We start from the raw sequence: 15,293 nt of genomic DNA, 5'->3' as shown, positions 1-15,293 counted from the left end.
CCATATGCCTCTTTGAGTCGGCATCACCTGTCCATTGCCGGGTCCATAGGACTCGTCTAGCAGACGTCGACATAGCGTCTTTGAGCAACTCTCATATATAAGATCGCATCTTTTATATGTCCTAGGGTCATTAAAATGGTATCCTTATCTAGGGTCTCAATTTCTGCTGATAAGGTATCTGTCCATGCTGCTACAGCGCTACAAACTCAGGCCGACGCAATTGCCGGTCTGAGTAAGGTACCAGAATGTGTTCAAATGGACTTCAAGGTAATCTCCTGCTTGCGGTCAGCAGGATCCCTGATGGTATGCTTTTTCCACCCTAGGGGAGGATTCTCACCGTATCCTGTCCGTTGGCGGGAAAGGATACGCCATAAGAATCCTTTTGGGAATCTGCAGATTTTTGTCTGGAGATTCCCTAGCTTTTTCACATAATTCGTTCAACTCATGTGAGGGGGGAAAGGTTACCTCAGGTTTCTTTCCCTTATACATGTGTACCCTTGTGTCAGTGACAGGGGGTTCCTCTGTGATATGCAAAACATCTTTTATTGCAATAATCATATACGTTTAGCCAATTTTGGCTGTAATTTTGCATCATCGTAGACGACACTGGAGTCAGAATTAGTGATGAGCGGGTTCGGTTCCTCTGAATCCGAACCCGCCCGAACTTCAGTTTTTTCTTCACGGGTCCGAGCGACTCGGATCTTCCCGCCTTGCTCGGCTAACCCGAGCGCGCCCGAACGTCATCATCCCGCTGTCGGATTCTCGCGAGACTCGGATTCTATATAAGGAGCCGCGCGTCGCCGCCATTTTCACACGTGCATTGAGAGTCATAGGGAGAGGACGTGGCTGGCGTCCTCTCCGTTTAGAGAAGAGAGAGACACAGTAGAGACGAGAGAGACACAGTATTTTGGGGAGCATTATTACTATTAGGAGGAGTACTACTATATTACTATACTACTTGCTGAAGTGATATAGATTAGATAGTGTGACTGTGTATTGTATTAATTATCTGACTTGTGGGGGAGACACTGACAGTGGGGAGCAGTTAGAGTCTGAGAGCAGGACTCAGGAGTACATATAACGTACAGTGCAAACTTTTGCTGCCAGAGTCAGTGCCACACTGCCATTGTTGTGACCACACTGACCACCAGTATAATAATATATTTTGTGATTGTCTGCTTAGGACTCGGAGTACTAGTTGCAAGTTGCAACGTGACCTGACCACCAGTTTAATAATCAATCACCACCAGTTTAATATATATATATATATATATATATATATATAATTGTATATAATATATATATATATATATAATATTGTATACCACCTACCCGTGGTTTTTTTTTTTTTCATTCTTCTTTATACATACTACTATAGTAGCTTACTGTAGCAGTCTGCGGTGCTGCTGACCTGACAGTGTCCAGCAGGTCCGTCATCAGTCATTACATAATAAATATATATAGTACCTGTCCGGCTGCAGTACTAGTGATATTATATTGATTTCATCTCATTATCAATAATTTATCATCCAGTCTAGACTCTATATTAGCAGCAGACACAGTACGTTAGTCCACGGCTGTAGCTACCTCTGTGTCGGCACTCGGCAGTCCATCCATAATTGTATACCACCTACCCGTGGTTTTTTTTTTTCTTTCTTCTTTGTACATACTACTATAGTATAGTAGCTTACTGTAGCAGTCTGCGGTGCTGCTGAGCTGACAGTGTCCAGCAGGTCCGTCATCAGTCATCATTACCTAATAAATATATTATCTACCTGTCCGGCTGCAGTACTAGTGATATTATATATACATACATATATATATTGATTTCATCTCATTATCAATCATCCAGTCTATATTAGCAGCAGACACAGTACGTTAGTCCACGGCTGTAGCTACCTCTGTGTCGGCACTCGGCAGTCCATCCATAATTGTATACCACCTACCCGTGGTTTTTTTTTTTCTTTCTTCTTTGTACATACTACTATAGTATAGTAGCTTACTGTAGCAGTCTGCGGTGCTGCTGAGCTGACAGTGTCCAGCAGGTCCGTCATCAGTCATCATTACCTAATAAATATATTATCTACCTGTCCGGCTGCAGTACTAGTGATATTATATATACATACATATATATATTGATTTCATCTCATTATCAATCATCCAGTCTATATTAGCAGCAGACACAGTACGTTAGTCCACGGCTGTAGCTACCTCTGTGTCGGCACTCGGCAGTCCATCCATAATTGTATACCACCTACCCGTGGTTTTTTTTTTCTTTCTTCTTTGTACATACTACTATAGTATAGTAGCTTACTGTAGCAGTCTGCGGTGCTGCTGAGCTGACAGTGTCCAGCAGGTCCGTCATCAGTCATCATTACCTAATAAATATATTATCTACCTGTCCGGCTGCAGTACTAGCGATATTATATATACATACATATATATATTGATTTCATCTCATTATCAATCATCCAGTCTATATTAGCAGCAGACACAGTACGTTAGTCCACGGCTGTAGCTACCTCTGTGTCGGCACTCGGCAGTCCATCCATAATTGTATACCACCTACCCGTGGTTTTTTTTTTCTTTCTTCTTTGTACATACTACTATAGTATAGTAGCTTACTGTAGCAGTCTGCGGTGCTGCTGAGCTGACAGTGTCCAGCAGGTCCGTCATCAGTCATCATTACCTAATAAATATATTATCTACCTGTCCGGCTGCAGTACTAGTGATATTATATATACATACATATATATATTGATTTCATCTCATTATCATCCAGTCTATATTAGCAGCAGACACAGTACGGTAGTCCACAGCTGTAGCTACCTCTGTGTCGGCAGTCCATCCATAATTGTATACCACCTACCCGTGTTTTTTTTTTTTTTTTCTTCTTTGTACATACTACTATAGTATAGTAGCTTACTGTAGCAGTCTGCGGTGCTGCTGAGCTGACAGTGTCCAGCAGGTCCGTCATCAGTCATCATTACCTAATAAATATATTATCTACCTGTCCGGCTGCAGTACTAGTGATATTATATATACATACATATATATATTGATTTCATCTCATTATCATCCAGTCTATATTAGCAGCAGACACAGTACGGTAGTCCACGGCTGTAGCTACCTCTGTGTCGGCACTCGGCAGTCCATCCATAAGTATACTAGTATACATCCATCTCCATTGTTTACCTGAGGTGCCTTTTAGTTGTGCCTATTAAAATATGGAGAACAAAAATGTTGAGGTTCCAAAATTAGGGAAAGATCAAGATCCACTTCCACCTCGTGCTGAAGCTGCTGCCACTAGTCATGGCCGAGACGATGAAATGCCAGCAACGTCGTCTGCCAAGGCCGATGCCCAATGTCATAGTACAGAGCATGTAAAATCCAAAACACCAAATATCAGTAAAAAAAGGACTCCAAAATCTAAAATAAAATTGTCGGAGGAGAAGCGTAAACTTGCCAATATGCCATTTACGACACGGAGTGGCAAGGAACGGCTGAGGCCCTGGCCTATGTTCATGGCTAGTGGTTCAGCTTCACATGAGGATGGAAGCACTCAGCCTCTCGCTAGAAAACTGAAAAGACTCAAGCTGGCAAAAGCACCGCAAAGAACTGTGCGTTCTTCGAAATCCCAAATCCACAAGGAGAGTCCAATTGTGTCGGTTGCGATGCCTGATCTTCCCAACACTGGACGTGAAGAGCATGCGCCTTCCACCATTTGCACGCCCCCTGCAAGTGCTGGAAGGAGCACCCGCAGTCCAGTTCCTGATAGTCAGATTGAAGATGTCAGTGTTGAAGTACACCAGGATGAGGAGGATATGGGTGTTGCTGGCGCTGGGGAGGAAATTGACCAGGAGGATTCTGATGGTGAGGTGGTTTGTTTAAGTCAGGCACCCAGGGAGACACCTGTTGTCCGTGGGAGGAATATGGCCGTTGACATGCCTGGTGAAAATACCAAAAAAATCAGCTCTTCAGTGTGGAGGTATTTCAACAGAAATGCGGACAACAGGTGTCAAGCCGTGTGTTGCCTTTGTCAAGCTGTAATAAGTAGGGGTAAGGACGTTAACCACCTCGGAACATCCTCCCTTATACGTCACCTGCAGCGCATTCATAATAAGTCAGTGACAAGTTCAAAAACTTTGGGTGACAGCGGAAGCAGTCCACTGACCAGTAAATCCCTTCCTCTTGTAACCAAGCTCACGCAAACCACCCCACCAACTCCCTCAGTGTCAATTTCCTCCTTCCCCAGGAATGCCAATAGTCCTGCAGGCCATGTCACTGGCAATTCTGACGAGTCCTCTCCTGCCTGGGATTCCTCCGATGCATCCTTGCGTGTAACGCCTACTGCTGCTGGCGCTGCTGTTGTTGCTGCTGGGAGTCGATGGTCATCCCAGAGGGGAAGTCGGAAGACCACTTGTACTACTTCCAGTAAGCAATTGACTGTCCAACAGTCCTTTGCGAGGAAGATGAAATATCACAGCAGTCATCCTGCTGCAAAGCGGATAACTGAGGCCTTGACAACTATGTTGGTGTTAGACGTGCGTCCGGTATCCGCCGTTAGTTCACAGGGAACTAGACAATTTCTTGAGGTAGTGTGCCCCCGTTACCAAATACCATCTAGGTTCCACTTCTCTAGGCAGGCGATACCGAAAATGTACACAGACCTCAGAAAAAGACTCACCAGTGTCCTAAAAAATGCAGCTGTACCCAATGTCCACTTAACCACGGACATGTGGACAAGTGGAGCAGGGCAGGGTCAGGACTATATGACTGTGACAGCCCACTGGGTAGATGTATGGACTCCCGCCGCAAGAACAGCAGCGGCGGCACCAGTAGCAGCATCTCGCAAACGCCAACTCTTTCCTAGGCAGGCTACGCTTTGTATCACCGCTTTCCAGAATACGCACACAGCTGAAAACCTCTTACGGCAACTGAGGAAGATCATCGCGGAATGGCTTACCCCAATTGGACTCTCCTGTGGATTTGTGGCATTGGACAACGCCAGCAATATTGTGTGTGCATTAAATATGGGCAAATTCCAGCACGTCCCATGTTTTGCACATACCTTGAATTTGGTGGTGCAGAATTTTTAAAAAAACGACAGGGGCGTGCAAGAGATGCTGTCGGTGGCCAGAAGAATTGCGGGACACTTTCGGCGTACAGGCACCACGTACAGAAGACTGGAGCACCACCAAAAACTACTGAACCTGCCCTGCCATCATCTGAAGCAAGAAGTGGTAACGAGGTGGAATTCAACCCTCTATATGCTTCAGAGGTTGGAGGAGCAGCAAAAGGCCATTCAAGCCTATACAATTGAGCACGATATAGGAGGTGGAATGCACCTGTCTCAAGTGCAATGGAGAATGATTTCAACGTTGTGCAAGGTTCTGATGCCCTTTGAACTTGCCACACGTGAAGTCAGTTCAGACACTGCCAGCCTGAGTCAGGTCATTCCCCTCATCAGGCTTTTGCAGAAGAAGCTGGAGACATTGAAGGAGGAGCTAACACGGGGCGATTCCGCTAGGCATGTGGGACTTGTGGATGGAGCCCTTAATTCGCTTAACAAGGATTCACGGGTGGTCAATCTGTTGAAATCAGAGCACTACATTTTGGCCACCGTGCTCGATCCTAGATTTAAAGCCTACCTTGGATCTCTCTTTCCGGCAGACACAAGTCTGCTGGGGTTGAAAGACCTGCTGGTGAGAAAATTGTCAAGTCAAGCGGAACGCGACCTGTCAACATCTCCTCCTTCACATTCTCCCGCAACTGGGGGTGCGAGGAAAAGGCTCAGAATTCCGAGCCCACCCGCTGGCGGTGATGCAGGGCAGTCTGGAGCGACTGCTGATGCTGACATCTGGTCCGGACTGAAGGACCTGACAACGATTACGGACATGTCGTCTACTGTCACTGCATATGATTCTCTCACCATTGGAAGAATGGTGGAGGATTATATGAGTGACCGCATCCAAGTAGGCACGTCACACAGTCCGTACTTATACTGGCAGGAAAAAGAGGCAATTTGGAGGCCCTTGCACAAACTGGCTTTATTCTACCTAAGTTGCCCTCCCACAAGTGTGTACTCCGAAAGAGTGTTTAGTGCCGCCACTCACCTTGTCAGCAATCGGCGTACGAGGTTACATCCAGAAAATGTGGAGAAGATGATGTTCATTAAAATGAATTATAATCAATTCCTCCGTGGAGACATTGACCAGCAGCAATTGCCTCCACAAAGTACACAGGGAGCTGAGATGGTGGATTCCAGTGGGGACGAATTGATAATCTGTGAGGAGGGGGATGTACACGGTGATATATCGGAGGATGATGATGAGGTGGACATCTTGCCTCTGTAGAGCCAGTTTGTGCAAGGAGAGATTAATTGCTTCTTTTTTGGTGGGGGTCCAAACCAACCCGTCATTTCAGTCACAGTCGTGTGGCAGACCCTGTCACTGAAATGATGGGTTGGTTAAAGTGTGCATGTCCTGTTTATACAACATAAGGGTGGGTGGGAGGGCCCAAGGACAATTCCATCTTGCACCTCTTTTTTCTTTAATTTTTCTTTGCGTCATGTGCTGTTTGTGGAATGTTTTTTGGAAGGGCCATCCTGCGTGACACTGCAGTGCCACTCCTAGATGGGCCCGGTGTTTGTGTCGGCCATTAGGGTCGCTTATCTTACTCACACAGCTACCTCATTGCGCCTCTTTTTTTCTTTGCGTCATGTGCTGTTTGGGGAGGGTTTTTTGGAAGGGACATCCTGCGTGACACTGCAGTGCCACTCCTAGATGGGCCCGGTGTTTGTGTCGGCCATTAGGGTCGCTTATCTTACTCACACAGCTACCTCATTGCGCCTCTTTTTTTCTTTGCGTCATGTGCTGTTTGGGGAGGGTTTTTTGGAAGGGACATCCTGCGTGACACTGCAGTGCCACTCCTAGATGGGCCCGGTGTTTGTGTCGGCCACTAGGGTCGCTTATCTTACTCACACAGCTACCTCATTGCGCCTCTTTTTTTCTTTGCGTCATGTGCTGTTTGGGGAGGGTTTTTTGGAAGGGACATCCTGCGTGACACTGCAGTGCCACTCCTAGATGGGCCCGGTGTTTGTGTCGGCCACTAGGGTCGCTTATCTTACTCACACAGCTACCTCATTGCGCCTCTTTTTTTCTTTGCGTCATGTGCTGTTTGGGGAGGGTTTTTTGGAAGGGACATCCTGCGTGACACTGCAGTGCCACTCCTAGATGGGCCCGGTGTTTGTGTCGGCCACTAGGGTCGCTTATCTTACTCACACAGCTACCTCATTGCGCCTCTTTTTTTCTTTGCGTCATGTGCTGTTTGGGGAGGGTTTTTTGGAAGGGACATCCTGCGTGACACTGCAGTGCCACTCCTAGATGGGCCCGGTGTTTGTGTCGGCCACTAGGGTCGCTTATCTTACTCACACAGCTACCTCATTGCGCCTCTTTTTTTCTTTGCGTCATGTGCTGTTTGGGGAGGGTTTTTTGGAAGGGACATCCTGCGTGACACTGCAGTGCTACTCCTAGATGGGCCCGGTGTTTGTGTCGGCCACTAGGGTCGCTTATCTTACTCACACAGCTACCTCATTGCGCCTCTTTTTTTCTTTGCGTCATGTGCTGTTTGGGGAGGGTTTTTTGGAAGGGACATCCTGCGTGACACTGCAGTGCCACTCCTAGATGGGCCCGGTGTTTGTGTCGGCCACTAGGGTCGCTTAGCTTAGTCATCCAGCGACCTAGGTGCAAATTTTAGGACTAAAAATAATATTGTGAGGTGTGAGGTATTCAGAATAGACTGAAAATGAGTGTAAATTATGGTTTTTGAGGTTAATAATACTTTGGGATCAAAATGACCCCCAAATTCTATGATTTAAGCTGTTTTTTAGGGTTTTTTGAAAAAAACACCCGAATCCAAAACACACCCGAATCCGACAAAAAAAATTCGGTGAGGTTTTGCCAAAACGCGGTCGAACCCAAAACACGGCCGCGGAACCGAACCCAAAACCAAAACACAAAACCCGAAAAATTTCCGGTGCACATCACTAGTCAGAATCCGTGTCGCTATCTGTATCTATTATTTGGGATAGTGGGCGCTTTTGAGACCCTGAAGGTCCCTGCGACATAGGGACAGACATGGGTTGACTCCCTGGCTGTACCCTAGCTTCAGCTCTAATCTTTTGTGCAATAAATTTACATTAGCACATAAAACATTCCACATATCCATCCAGTCAGGTGTCGGCGTTGTCGACGGAGACACCACATTCATTTGCTCCCCGTCTTCTCTAGGAGAGCCTTTTACCTCAGACATGTCGACACACGCGTACTGACACACCACACACTCAGGGAATCCTCTTATCTGAAGACAGTTCCCCCACAAGGCCCTTTGGAGAGACAGAGAGAGAGTATGCCAGCACACACCCCAGCGCTATATGACCCAGGAAAAAACACAATAAATATGTTTACCCAGTAGCGCTGTGTATATATGCGCCTAATTATGTGCCCCCCCTCTTCTTTAAAACCCTCTTTCACTGTGGTATAAGCAGGGGAGAGTCCGGGGAGCTTCCTCTCAGCTGTGCTGTGGAGAAAATGGCGCTGTTGAGTGCTGAGGGAGAAGCCCCGCCCCCTCGGCGGCGGGCTTCTGTCCCGCTCAAATACACTAAAAATTGGCGGGGGTTCTTATATATATACAGTGGCCAGCTGTATACATATATACTTTTGCCAAAGAGAGGTTCACATGCTGCCCAGGGCGCCCCCCCTTGCGCCCTGCACCCTTACAGTGACTGCCGTGTGTGAGGTGTATGGGAGCAATGGCGCACAGCTTTACTGCTGTGCGTTACCTCAGTGAAGATCTGAAGTCTTCTGCCACCTCTGAAGTCTTCTTTCTTCTCATACTCACCCGGCTTCTATCTTCCGCCTTTGTGAGGACGGCGGCGCGGCTCCGGGACGAACTCCAGGGTGAGACCTGTGTTCAGACTCCCTCTGGAGCTAATGGTGTCCAGTAGCCTAAGAAGCAGAGCCTTGAAACTCACAGAAGTAGGTCTGCTTCTCTCCCCTCAGTCCCTCGATGCAGGGAGTCTGTTGCCAGCAGGCTCCCTGAAAATAAAAAACCTAACAAAATACTTTCTGACAGGAAGCTCAGGAGAGCTCCCTGTAGTGCACCCATCTCCTCTGGGCAAGTATCAAACTGAGGTCTGGAGGAGGGGCATAGAGGGAGGAGCCAGTGCACACCCAGACCTAAAGTCTTTCTTAAAGTGCCCATGTCTCCTGCAGAGCCCGTCTATCCCCATGGTCCTTACGGAGTCCCCAGCATCCTCTAGGACGTTAGAGAAATATAATTGTATTTAAGACAACATAACTTCACTAAGGAGGAGATTTATCAAAGCTTGGAGATAGACAAAGTGGAGAAATATAAACTAACAAACATTCAACTCCTAACAGTCATTTTTTAAATACTGTGGTCTATTTACTAAGTCTTGGATGGAGATAAAGTGGACGGAGATAAAGTATCAGCCAATCAGCTCCTAACTACCATGTCACAGGCTGTGTTTGAAAAATGACTGTTAGGAGCTGATTGGCTGGTACTTTATCTCCGTCCACTTTATCTCCATCCAAGGCTTAGTAAACAGACCCCACAGTCTGTAACATAACAGTTAGGAGCTGATTGGCTGGTACTTTATCTCTCTCCAAGCTTTGATAAATATCCTCCTAAGCATGATGCAAAAGTCATTCAGGAATTCTCTTCAACTATATCGTCCATTAAAGCTGCGACAAATTCTATTCTGGTCACAACTTCTTGAAAATTAATTTCTTTTTGAAATACACCACAGGTGTTTGGATTTTAAGAGGGGTGTGTGTGATATCATGTGCCTGGGAGCCATGAAATATTGTTAAAAAAAAGTAAAGTTAATGGGTAAGGGAATCATTTCTGGTTATGGCCACCAGGAGGAGTCAGGGAACTTACATTACACATACTGGGGGTAATTCTGAGTTGATCGCAGCAGGAACTTTGTTAGCAGTTGGGCAAAACCATGGTGGTCATTCCGAGTTGTTCGCTCGCTAGCTGATTTTCGCAGCTTTGCACACGCTAGGCCGCCACCCTCTGGGAGTGTATCTTAGCATAGCAGAATTGCGAATAAATAATTCTTAGCAGTTTCTGAGTAGCTCGAGACTTACTCCTACACTGCGATCAGCTCAGCCCGTTTTGTTCCTGGGGGGTCATTCCGAGTTGTTCGCTCGTTATTTTTTTCTCGCAACGGAGCGATTAGTCGCTAATGCGCATGCGCAATGTCCGCAGTGCGACTGCGCCAAGTAAATTTGCTATGCAGTTAGGAATTTTACTCACGGCATTACAAGGTTTTTTCTTTGTTCTGGTGATCGGAGTGTGATTGACAGGAAGTGGGTGTTTCTGGGCGGAAACTGGCCGTTTTATGGGAGTGTGTGAAAAAACGCTACCGTTTCTGGGAAAAACGCGGGAGTGGCTGGAGAAACGGAGGAGTGTCTGGGCGAACGCTGGGTGTGTTTGTGACGTCAAACCAGGAACGACAAGCACTGAACTGATCGCAGTGGAAGAGTAAGTGTGGAGCTACTCAGAAACTGCTAAGACGTGTCTATTCGCAATTCTGCTAATCTTTCGTTCGCAATTTTGATAAGCTAAGATTCACTCCCAGTAGGCGGCGGCTTAGCGTGTGCAAAGCTGCTAAAAGCAGCTTGCGAGCGAACAACTCGGAATGACCCCCATGGTTTGACGTCACAAACACGCCCTGTGTTCGGCCAGCCACTCCCCCGTTTCTCCAGACACTCCCGCGTTTTTACCAGAAACAGTAGCGTTTTTTCACGAAAATCAGCAACGAGCGAACAACTCGGAATGACCTCCCATGTGCACTGCAGGTGTGGCAGATATAACATGTGCAGAGAGAGTTAGATTTGGGTGGGTTATTTTGTTTCTGTGCAGGGTAAATAATGGCTGCTTTATTTTTACACTGCAGTTTAGATTGCAGATTGAACACACCACACCCAAATCTAACTCTCTCTGCACATGTTATATCTGCCCCCCCTGCATGGTTTTGCCCAACTGCTAACGAAGTTCCTGCTGCGATCAACTCAGAATTACCCCCACTGTCTGTAGAATTGGTCACATGTATACCAAACATACTGTAAGTAAATGTGCTATAAGTAAGTTACACATATATCAATAATAACATATATGTTCTACTAAAAAGAAAGTGTAGAAGCCTATATGAAGGACATACAAATATGTTAGATGCACTGAAGGAAGTGCCTAAATATTCTTGCATGTGGAAACGGGAGTATTTGATCATTTGTGCCTGAGCCCTGTAATAATTTACACGAAAGACTAAGGGGGGTGTCCAATTAGCCATGGTTAATTACCGTGGCTAATTGTCGCACTGGGGGCTATCCTATTAGTCCCGATAAGCCAGCGCGAGCTGTGGCTTATCAGGGATTTTGTTTTGCCTGAATCAGGCAGGCGAAAGCAAATCCACGGAAACAGTTTCATTGAACCTGTGTGTTTTCGGGAGAGAATGTATATATATTTTTTTACAGGCGATCAAATTGGATAGCGTGTAAAAAAAATACGGGTGAAAAACTGTAAAAAAAAACGTTTGTTTTCATGCCGATGTTTCTTCACCTCTAATTGTGTACCTCCCTAAGAATAAAATGTATTTTCATACAAACATATAAAAAACAGACTGACGGCACAGCTCCAACATCTCACCTTTGTGCCGTATAAGGTGACGGTGCTTCCTGAGGTGCAGTCCTGAAAAAAAAACATGGAGTTGATTAAAGAGGTGGCTCTGTTTGGACATACAGTATTAACACATACTGTATACCTGCTATTCATTCAGTACACAACAGATGTTGAACAATATAAACACATAGGTCCTCAGGCAGTAGCCATCACTACTGAGATACGATCGCATCTCCCCGATTCCCGCCGCAGTGCACACGCACAGGACCCGCTCTATGCGTATGTGGGCAGGGAGATGTGATTGCATCTCAGTTATGCGAATACCTCTGCCTGAATGACAGGCAGAAGTGTTCGCGGGGTGGTGACGTAGCGTTGCAGGGAAAACAGGGACAAGTCGGCGCCATTTTCAGGGCGTGACATACTGTAATGCTGGCCGCCATTAAAATGCTAGGCGGCCTTGACCTGTGCTGGGCGACCCCCAGCATGTGAGTGAAAGCAGTTGCTTCAGATGAGGTTTATTTATTATTTATTACCAGTTATTTATAAAGCGCACACATTCCGCAGCGCTGTACAGAGAATATTTTCCCATTCACATCAGTCCCTGCCCCAGTGGAGCTTACAATCTATATTCCCTACCACATATACACACACAGACACATTCACGCTAGGGTTAATTTTGTTGGGAGTCAATTAATCTACCAGTATATTTTTGGATTGTGGGAGGAAACCGGAGTACCCGGAGGAAATCCACGCAAGTACGGGGAGAATATACAAACTCCGCACAGTTAGTGTCATGGTGGGAATTGAACCCATGACCTCAGTGCTGTGAGGCCGTAATGCTAACCATTACACCATCCGTAATGCCCCGGTTGGAGTACAGTAGCTCTAATATAATGGGATCCGGTCTCTAGGTCGACAGTAACTAGGTTGAGACTATCTAGGTCGACCACTATTGGTCGACAGTAACTAGGTCGACAGGGTTTCTAGGTCGACAAGGTCTCTGTCGACACGTTCTAGGTCGACATGAGTTTTTCATGATTTTTTTCTTTTTTTTAACCTTTTCATACTTAACGATCCACGTGGACTACGATTGGAACAGTAATCTGTGCCGAGCGAAGCACCTTGCCCGAAGCATGGCGAGCAAAGCAAGCCATGCAAGGGGACACGGTGCACTAATTGCGGTTCCCGGTCACTCTATGAAGAAAACGACACCAAAAAAAACATTAAAAACTCATGTAGACCTTTTGACCTGTCGACCTAGACCATGTCGACCTAAAGCCCCTGTTGACCTAGTTACTGTCGACCAATAGTGGTCGACCTAGACACTGTCGACCTTCGATACCACACCCAATATAATAAGGTAGCAGGAGGCGTCATGTTCCTGCTGCTTTACTGATCCGCACTGCATCCTAGTTCATCCACTGCAATCCAAGTTCTGGTAATTGGTAACTTGCTACATACAACACTACTCCATCCACATCTGAATTACCCCCATAGTTGCTTAGATGACAGCTCCTCGGCGTGTATCAGTGAATAAGCAGAGCATTGGTGAGGACATAAATATAGGTACCGGGGAGGAAATCTGAACAACAAATAGCTGCATGTCTGTCGCTCTATCAGTGCTCCTGGCCTGAACTCACCCACTGTGTCTTTTAGCTGCTGATATGACATAGGAGCGATCCTTGGATGAAGTGTTCCTCAAAATTCCACTCGCTTGTTCAGTCCTAGTAGAAACATAAAAAGGTGACCTTCTGCATAACAAAAAGATAAAGGAGCATATTTGCTAAAATAATATTAATAATTTTATTTATGTAGCACTCTTTCTCCAATAGCAAGCAAAGCCCTTAACAGGATTAACATAACACAGTACAGGTTTAGTATGAAATACCTACAATCAAAATCCAGACGGTAAAAAATTTTGACCGTCGGGATTGTGATTGTAGGTAAATTGACCGTCTCCCCACAGTACAGACACAATGAAGTACTGAAAAGCTTTTCATAAAATACAGAGAGTATGGAGATATTAAAGTGACAATTATGGAAATGCTGATTAAACAGGAAAGTCTTGAGTCTGTTTTTGAAGGATTCTAGAGTGGAGGCCTCTTGAACTGTGCGGGGAAACGAGTTCCATAGAGTCAGAGCCGCATGGCTAAAAGCTCAACCCCCAGATGCATTACGGGAGATTCTAGGTACTGCTAAACGGTGTCGGACTGGGGCATAAATGGTAGAGATGAGCGCCGGAAATTTTTCGGGTTTTGTGTTTTGGTTTTGGGTTCGGTTCCGCGGCCGTGTTTTGGGTTCGACCGCGTTTTGGCAAAACCTCACCGAATTTTTTTTGTCGGATTCGGGTGTGTTTTGGATTCGGGTGTTTTTTTCAAAAAACCCTAAAAAACAGCTTAAATCATAGAATTTGGGGGTAATTTTGATCCCAAAGTATTATTAACCTCAAAAAACATAATTTACACTCATTTTCAGCCTATTCTGAACACATCACACCTCACAATATTATTTTTAGTCCTAAAATTTGCACCGAGGTCGCTGTGTGAGTAAGATAAGCGACCCTAGTGGCCGACACAAACACCGGGCCCATCTAGGAGTGGCACTGCAGTGTCACGCAGGATGTCCCTTCCAAAAAACCCTCCCCAAACAGCACATGACGCAAAGAAAAAAAGAGGCGCAATGAGGTAGCTGACTGTGTGAGTAAGATTAGCGACCCTAGTGGCCGACACAAACACCGGGCACATCTAGGAGTGGCACTGCAGTGTCACGCAGGATGTCCCTTCCAAAAAACCCTCCCCAAACAGCACATGACGCAAAGAAAAAAAGAGGCGCAATGAGGTAGCTGACTGTGTGAGTAAGATTAGCGACCCTAGTGGCCGACACAAACACCGGGCCCATCTAGGAGTGGCACTGCAGTGTCACGCAGGATGTCCCTTCCAAAAAACCCTCCCCAAACAGCACATGACGCAAAGAAAAAAAGAGGCGCAATGAGGTAGCTGACTGTGTGAGTAAGATTAGCGACCCTAGTGGCCGACACAAACACCGGGCCCATCTAGGAGTGGCACTGCAGTGTCACGCAGGATGTCCCTTCCAAAAAACCCTCCCCAATCAGCACATGATGCAAAGAAAAAGAAAAGAAAAAAGAGGTGCAAGATGGAATTATCCTTGGGCCCTCCCACCCACCCTTATGTTGTATAAACAAAACAGGACATGCACACTTTAACCAACCCATCATTTCAGTGACAGGGTCTGCCACACGACTGTGACTGATATGACGGGTTGGTTTGGACCCCCCCCAAAAAAGAAGCAATTAATCTCTCCTTGCACAAACTGGCTCTACAGAGGCAAGATGTCCACCTCATCTTCACCCTCCGATATATCACCGTGTACATCCCCCTCCTCACAAATTATCAATTCGTCCCCACTGGAATCCACCATCTCAGCTCCCTGTGTACTTTGTGGAGGCAATTGCTGCTGGTCAATGTCTCCGCGGAGGAATTGATTATAATTCATTTTAATGAACATCATCTTCTCCACATTTTCTGGATGTAACCTCGTACGCCGATTGCTGACAAGGTGAG

The 15,293-nt window shown here is 46.1% G+C and overlaps 1 protein-coding gene and 1 long non-coding RNA gene across 6 annotated transcripts in view; one reads left to right on the top strand and one right to left on the bottom strand.

Annotated features, from left to right (window-relative positions):
* The window catches only part of ZNF185 (zinc finger protein 185 with LIM domain), a 344,343-nt gene that overhangs the window by 190,252 nt on the left and 138,798 nt on the right, over nucleotides 1-15,293 (bottom strand). For all 5 annotated transcript variants that reach the window (XM_063937558.1, XM_063937560.1, XM_063937559.1 and 2 more), the window contains exons 13-14: nucleotides 13,353-13,436; nucleotides 11,740-11,781 (exon numbers count right to left, since the gene is read on the bottom strand). In XM_063937558.1, coding sequence (XP_063793628.1) covers nucleotides 11,740-11,781; nucleotides 13,353-13,436 — 126 coding nt within the window. The remainder of the gene's footprint in view (nucleotides 1-11,739; nucleotides 11,782-13,352; nucleotides 13,437-15,293) is intronic.
* Nucleotides 1-15,293, top strand: part of LOC134949152 (uncharacterized) — a 63,900-nt gene that overhangs the window by 17,948 nt on the left and 30,659 nt on the right. The window lies entirely within an intron of this gene.

Source organism: Pseudophryne corroboree, chromosome 8 (assembly GCF_028390025.1).
Source record: "Pseudophryne corroboree isolate aPseCor3 chromosome 8, aPseCor3.hap2, whole genome shotgun sequence".
NCBI lineage: Eukaryota > Metazoa > Chordata > Amphibia > Anura > Myobatrachidae > Pseudophryne > Pseudophryne corroboree.
This window is presented reverse-complemented; position numbering and strand designations above follow the sequence as displayed.